At 36.2% G+C, this 7,500-nt stretch overlaps 1 protein-coding gene across 1 annotated transcript in view; it reads right to left on the minus strand.

Annotated features, from left to right (window-relative positions):
* LOC144972044 (uncharacterized) overlaps positions 1 to 7,500 on the minus strand; it is a 19,831-nt gene that overhangs the window by 7,892 nt on the left and 4,439 nt on the right. The window contains exon 3 of the mRNA XM_078913131.1: positions 6,276 to 6,430. Coding sequence (XP_078769257.1) covers positions 6,276 to 6,430 — 155 coding nt within the window. The remainder of the gene's footprint in view (positions 1 to 6,275; positions 6,431 to 7,500) is intronic.

Here is a 7,500-nt window from a genome sequence, read left to right on the forward strand (position 1 = left end):
AAGTACCATGAAACATTTTCAATTAAACAATCTGACAACTCTTACCAAACATTAAGCCTCCGATGTGTCGAATTGTTACATTTCCACATCGATTATTGAATGCGCGCGTTTAATGTTGAATTTGAGCAATCTATGTTAAATTTGATTTGACTGCATATGATGAAATTGACTGGTAAAATCTTTTGGACTGACCAGGAAATGCGGTGAAATGGTGCTTTGGTCGTCTTTGGTGGTTTTCTTGAATTTTATTTTTCATTCTTACAATATCTGCCATTGTATAAAATCAGAGATGAGTTGATTTGAAATGCATATGATGATGTTTTACAATGCTGTGCACCTTGAGCTGTTTTGCCAATAGGATTGGGCGCTGTACAAATCAACTTTATCATCATCATCATCATCATCATCATCATCATCATCATCATCATCATCATCATCATCATCATTTTCATCACCATCGCCACTGCAACCGCAACCACCATAAGAATAATACCATTATTTTTTTTCAAAAGCTCGTGATTTGGAATAAAACCACGATGACCACAATTTCCCCCAATAATCCTCTCACCAATTTTATTAGACAAATTATTACCTCGCCTTATCCTTATCCTGTCCGTCCCTCTCTCTTCAGTTCTTTCAATGGACAGGGAATTAATAGGTACCAAATTAATCCGTCCTTCAAAACAGACTGTCCCTTTTTCTCAACAACGGAGACAACTAGTGCGTAATTTTGTTCTCTTTCCCCACTTTTCACCGGGATAATCCGCTTGATTACCTCCCCTTTGCGGCAAAACTGATACCAAATCGGATTATCCCCCGCTGAGAAAAGTCGGTTTAAATGTATTCCTGAATCATCAATAAAATGCCGAAACCTTGTTCTATTTCATCCATATTTGATTATACGGTAAAAAAAAAAACTACAAAAAAAAAGTAGCTGGTTGTTGTTGTTATGAAATCGTAGATTAAGTCCCCTTGCTTTGTAAGTATTTAGTACTCTTTTATCGTACATCCTTTTTGATCTATTACAGAGACAGACAGAGACTGAGACAGGGGAAGAATGTCACAGATTTCGACAGGGAACACCCCAGATTGCTGAGCTATTTAGATATGTTCTACTGCTCAATGTCAAAACACTTTTTAAGAATATTTTTGGGGACTGGAAACGTTTACTTATGCATGTAAGTTAGCGCTTCAGTCTTGTGTTTTAAGCCTGGCTTAATCAATGTTAGAAAGTGAAATAAAAGCTAAAATTAAATTATCAGAAAAACTAATTTTAATTTGTGACCAGATTTTGTTCATTCTCCTTGATAAACCGTCTAATATAATTTGCATACATTACAGAAACCGTTTTTAGCCTTTGGTTTCTCCCAATCAATAAAACCAATAAATTTGACGTCACTCAACCCGTTGTGATTGTTTTTAGACCTCTAGTTGGGCGATTTGCTCACTAAATTTTATCAATCAGACTATATACCTATGAGCTTACACATACAGTTTTATGTGATATATATTTCATCTGATGGGCAGATGCTGTGAGTTTTATTCACAAATGCATTCACTCCTAAAACTGCGGGTGTTTCTTTAAGACTGTTTAATAAGTTGATTGTAATTGAAGTCTGTCAAAATAATGTGGACAACGATCTGAAGACCACTGATCTGACATGGCTGTGAAACAAAGAACGACCAAAGTGGAGATCTGTGGTGGAAGCTCTATGCTTCAGAGGGACTTCAAAGGAATATGTAGGTAACTAAGTATGTAATATTATCTGAATTATAATTTTCATGCTAAAATATAATTGGGTTTGGACACTGTATGGTAGTATTCAGGGGTCATTGATTCAGAAAACGATTGCATTTCATGATCAAATTCATATCTGGCATTAATGCGTGGAACAGAGCTGAAGTAAATTAAGTTAAATTGAGATTTTATAAAGCGCAATATCCACTAAACGTGCTCAAGGCGCAACATGTAGAACTAGACATAACGCCTGTTAGGCGATAATACAAATTTTTTTTCGACAGATACAACGCTGTTAAACGGCCAGGTGCTCATTTTACACCTGAGTACGGTGAGAGAATGTGAGTAAAGAATATTTTCCAACGACTCAACTATGCGCTGAGCGAAGCTCGAACCCAGGACCTTCCGATCTGAAAGCGAGTGTCACACCACAAGACCACATAGCCGCACTTGAGAAAGATAATTATATATTATTATCCTACTCAATTTTGTGTTGTCGAATACCTGTATAAAGGATATGACTTAGCAAATGACTTGGTCTGTATGGAACTGATATCATTTTGGTTCACTAGATAATGCCTGCTAGGGGGAACAGCAAGCATTTTGAACCATGATTGGCACAACGTGCCGAAGCCGTGAAATGCACTTAATTAATTTAATCTGTTTCTTTTTTCTATTTGTTTCTTTGTTTTGATTCCGTTATTTGTTGTTGCCGTTTTAATATTTTTTGTTTGTTTTGTTTGTTTGTTTTTTTTTTGTTTGTTTTTTTTTATTTGTTTTGTTTTTTGGGGGGTTCTACTTGTTTGTTTTTTTTTTTTTTTTGTTTTTGTTTTTTTGTTTGTTCTTTTATTTTCTTTTTGGTTGTTGTTGTTGTTTTGTTTATGTTTTTTTTTTTATTTTTTTTTTTTGCTTTTTGGTATACTTTATTTTCCCTAGGACATAATTTAAAATGCCCATCAACTTCTCTAAACCCGTGATTTCTGAGGAGTTGAGTGTCATTTCAGTTATTCAATATTTGAAATAATATACTATCACTTTCTGGTCAAAATGGAGAAAAAATGTTTTGGTGAAACCCAACTCTATGTACTTTGTGAGCATAATTTGATGAGGCAAATAGAGCAATAGTATATATGTAAATATATTATATATATATATATATATATATATATATATATATATATATATATATATATTATACATATAATGATGATGATGATGATGATGATGATGATGATGATGATGATGATAATAATAATAATAATAATAATAATAATAAATAATAATAATAATAATAATAATAATAATAATAATAATAATAATAATAATGATGATGATGATGATGATGATGATGATGATGATGATGATGATGATGATGATGTGATGATGATGATGATAATAATAATAATAATAATAATAATAATAATAATAATAATAATAATAATAATAATAATAATAATAATAATATGAACAAGTTTAGAATAGATAGATTAAATTAAATACATGTTATAATATTATGAATTATGCTAAGGGATACTAAAGGGTTCAATGGAAAATGGATGCATCGCATTCCTTGATGATAAATAAATGAATTTAAAAAGTGAAAGCCAGATTGAGAAGAGGGACCATTGATATTAATCATGGATAAACGAGGGTTCAATTGTGGGTCTGCCTGTGGATATTAATCCCTCTCATGTCCGCAATGGGGGCGGGTTCAATCCCCTTGGTCCTTACACCAGCATCCACTCCAAATCCCCGACCAACCATTTAAAGGCTAACCTCAAATAAATCCCTTTCAATGATCTGCTGTATGTTGACAAAACGCGGTTTGTCCATTCTGGTCAAAAAACTTTTTACTTCATAAGTGACCAATGCCTTAAACCTGTTAATAACAGAGCTCTGGAAAAACTCGTATTAAAAACGTTGGCCAAAATATTGTCCTTCAAATATCGATCGATTTAAATGACCCTCATTTTGGCTAAAACTCTCAAACCTGGGACATAGCGAATCCCTAGGCTTGAGAGTTTTTGCCAAGATGAGGGTCATTTAAATAGATCAATATTTGAAGGACGAGTTTTCTGGCCAAATGTTTAAATTATGTGTTCCCAGCGTACGGCATTTAACTGTTTAATTGGTTTTATGTTCCGGGACAAATTTAGGGATTGTGTTGATATTTGTAGCTGTCATATTTTCGAAACCATTCTGTTACCCAACGAGTTAGGCTTTTTCAAATTTGGCCGTAGTCGATTATAGTTTTGTTTCAAGTTGTTCATTTATCGTTAAAGTTGACTGCGTTACAACGTTTTTGGAGGATACGTTTTTTATTGTGCCACCATGTCCGAAGTAAAAGTTTCCTGGCTCAAACTGGGAAAGGTCTTTTGTGGATGCAGGTTAGGTGCTTCCACCCGGAGTGCGGACCACTCGTCTTGCCCGGCATCCGATCCTCGCTCCGCTCCACCCTCCCAATTATCGGCTCGCTCCCTTTTCAAGCTCGGATCTAATTAAAGACAAATTACGGCGAGGAGTCTCCCCTATTTACATAGATGAAATACACTTTGGATCAACTTGCCCGGGGAACTCAATTATTTACAAACATTTATTAAAGACGATGGTGTGGATGATAGGTAAGCCGCTTAGCTCTTTTATCTCCTCTTTTGCGTTCTATTTTTTTTTTTAGCTCTTTTTGGCTCCGTGGTCAATGAGGGAGAATTGTCTTTTGTTGTGCGGTAATGAGGCGTGGAATGATAATACCTTGAATTGTCCTGGGATTTATTATTCGTGTGCGTTGTTTTGTGGATGTATGATGTGTCGTATGTGATAAAGATACCCACATTATCACACCCGCACACACACAGATACACACACACACACACAGACAGATGCATAGAAAGAGAGTAAGATATATATACGCATATATAGGCATATATAAATATATATATATATATATATATATATATATATATATATATATATATATATATAGAGAGAGAGAGAGAGAGAGAGAGAGAGAGAGAGAGAGAGAGAAAGAGAGTTAGCAAGGCTAAAATCGGGTATTTTTCATATAAATGGGAGACATTTTCTGAGAGTTGTTCTCCTTTATCATCTCTCTCCTCCTTCTGTTAATAATTTTATAATTGTTTAGCTCGCTTTTGTGTCCCTGTAGAAGGTGAGAATGTAAAAGTAGCCACTTTCCAACCGGATTAAATCCCCCTGGAATGCCAAGGACATCAACTGAGAGAGATAATCCAGCAGAGTATATTATAGACATCACAAGACATCATGTAAATCTGTAGTAAAATGACCTATGTTAACCCTTCCCCCACCCCCACCCCCCCCCTCCACGACCCCCTCCCCCCCCCCCCTTTCAAAGCTCAGTTCTCATTAATCGCAAACACATTAATGAGGAACCCATCTCATGTTGCCTGCACTAAGAAATCATTAAAATTTGCAACTAGGTACGCCCCTGCTTCACTTGTCTTTTTTTCACGACGTTACTCATAGAATAATGGTTACCATTTTGTAGTTGTGAGCACAATGTATATTCGGTGCATCGCGGTTAGGAATTCGTTGAAAATTTTTTACGTAATTTCAAGAATCCTATGTTCTTTTCAATCACCCACTTGGCATAGTTATTTAATAGATGGTTGCCCTAATATAAGCTCTCTAAAACAAAACAAGATCTGATAAAGCATAATGAAGGTAGAGAAAATAAGGTATGCAATTCATTTAGCGGATCCGAATTCGGCCACTCTGTCTTTGTTGAACCAATGTCAACAGCCGTGGCCTTCCATAATGCTATACAGAAAGCCATGTAAATTTCTTCCTTCCGTCAAGCCGTATTTAGCTAGATATGTTTGAATTCGATTTCCAAAAAAAAATGTTTTAATATTGCCGCGTCCTATCTACAAAGTAACTTGTAACGATTGCATTCCGTTTCATACTGTAGCAAAAATGATAACATCCAGCTCAATGAGCCATGTGGATTAAAAGAATCATTCCTATATGCAATGAGAAGAAGAAAAAAAACTTCAGTCCTGCAAATTGCTGTCGTCTAGACATTCCTACAATAAATAAATAGATATAATATGATATCAATGAGAATAATCCGTCTTTTCCACAAAAGCAAATTAGGGGTTTGTCATCTTGCCTGAAGCGGGGTTAAATCCGGGTCACTCAGGTTTTATTTGCAATTTTTTGCCGCCTTTGATACGTCGACCTTCACCCATTGATAAGATTACTGCGAATTGATCAGTTGAGTTTTTGTAAAAAGCTCTTTGCTCATACTTCTCATCATATTCAGATATAAGACAAGCACCTGGTCGGTGATTATGGTAACAAAATTATCTCTATCGAATAAAATGATAATATTATTCATTGCCATAATCGTAATGCCTCGTCCCTGCTAAGTGTTCCCCTTGGCTAGAGCTAGACTCCTTCAAATCGCTAAGAGAACATTTGGTAGATATCATTTCTTTATATATATACAGGCTAGCATTTTTTGATGAATGATATTTAGAAACTGATAAACGCCATGTCCTACCTGTACTCGAGCCTCCAGCAGTCCAATCCTCTTGGCAATGTCCTCTCTTGTGGAGCAGTCTGGGTACATGTTAACCAGGAACATTCTCTCCAGCTCCATCAACTGGTCTGGGCTGAATGTTGTCCGATTGCGACGTTGCTTCTTGCTCAAGCAGTCTGAAATAACCGTGGGAATGTAAAACATAAGATATAACTTATTTTTAAAAAAAGAAATTGCACCTTTATATTTCCCAATGTATACTTCATGTGATCGTAGCGCTTTACAGGGGGTTCAAGCCTTTTCAATCGGCCGAGACAACACTTATTTTCCACATGTGTATGGTGAGAGAATTTGAGTAAAGAGCCTTTTTCGATAGCGGTACTCGAACCAAGGACCTACGGGTTCTATGGCAGCAGCTTTTTAGGTCTCGTATCACACTACAATATTATGAAGTTCTACCCAGGCTCCGAATTCTTTGCAGCATTCGTGTACAGCCGCAAACCCTTCCGATAGTCCCGTCACGAGTCAAAGCTCAACCAGATGCGCTGCGGTTTCTGGGTGTGCATGTGGGACAGGTGGAGAGTACTCACTGATGTTTGATAGCGAATGCCCTACTTAAAGACCGTAAAATCCGCACAATTTACATGACGTATTACGTGCATTATATAATAGAGATATATCTCTTAGAATTTAGAAACAATAAAAGCTACTGTATGTCGGACATATTAACAAAATGTAACACATCGCATTAAAACAGTATTTAGATCGTTGGTGTTACTAAGGTACTGAAAATTGTATTTACAGTTAGCAATATTCGATTCGGATAAAGTTAAAAAGGGTTATTGAGAAGAATGAATGAGGAATTCGAAGTCCAAGGTTTGTTGTTTTTTGTGGGTGTTTTGTTTGTTTGTTTGTTTGTTTGTTTGTTTGTTTTGTTTTGTTTTGTTTTTTTGGTGGAGGGGGGGGGGGGTTGGACAAGATGAGGATCATTTTTATCGATCGATATTTGATGGACGAGTTTTTCGGCCAAATATTTTCAGAGTACGACAGTCATGGCACAGCTTGGCAGAGAGAAGAGAACCCCGCGTAAATAGTTTAGCTGTCAACTAGCTTTCACTGCAGATGTTCTAAAATACTTTTTTCTAGCACTCTTCCACTTGGTTAACCGATACGTTGTCTCGCCTTGTAACATCGTCACTGCTTGAATGGGACATTTCTCAGAAGCGCACAGTCGCCTATGCTACCG

This window comes from Berghia stephanieae, chromosome 4 (assembly GCF_034508935.2).
Source record: "Berghia stephanieae isolate SIO BIC M18660-M18661 chromosome 4, UCSD_Bste_1.3, whole genome shotgun sequence".
NCBI classification, from domain to species: Eukaryota; Metazoa; Mollusca; class Gastropoda; order Nudibranchia; family Aeolidiidae; genus Berghia; species Berghia stephanieae.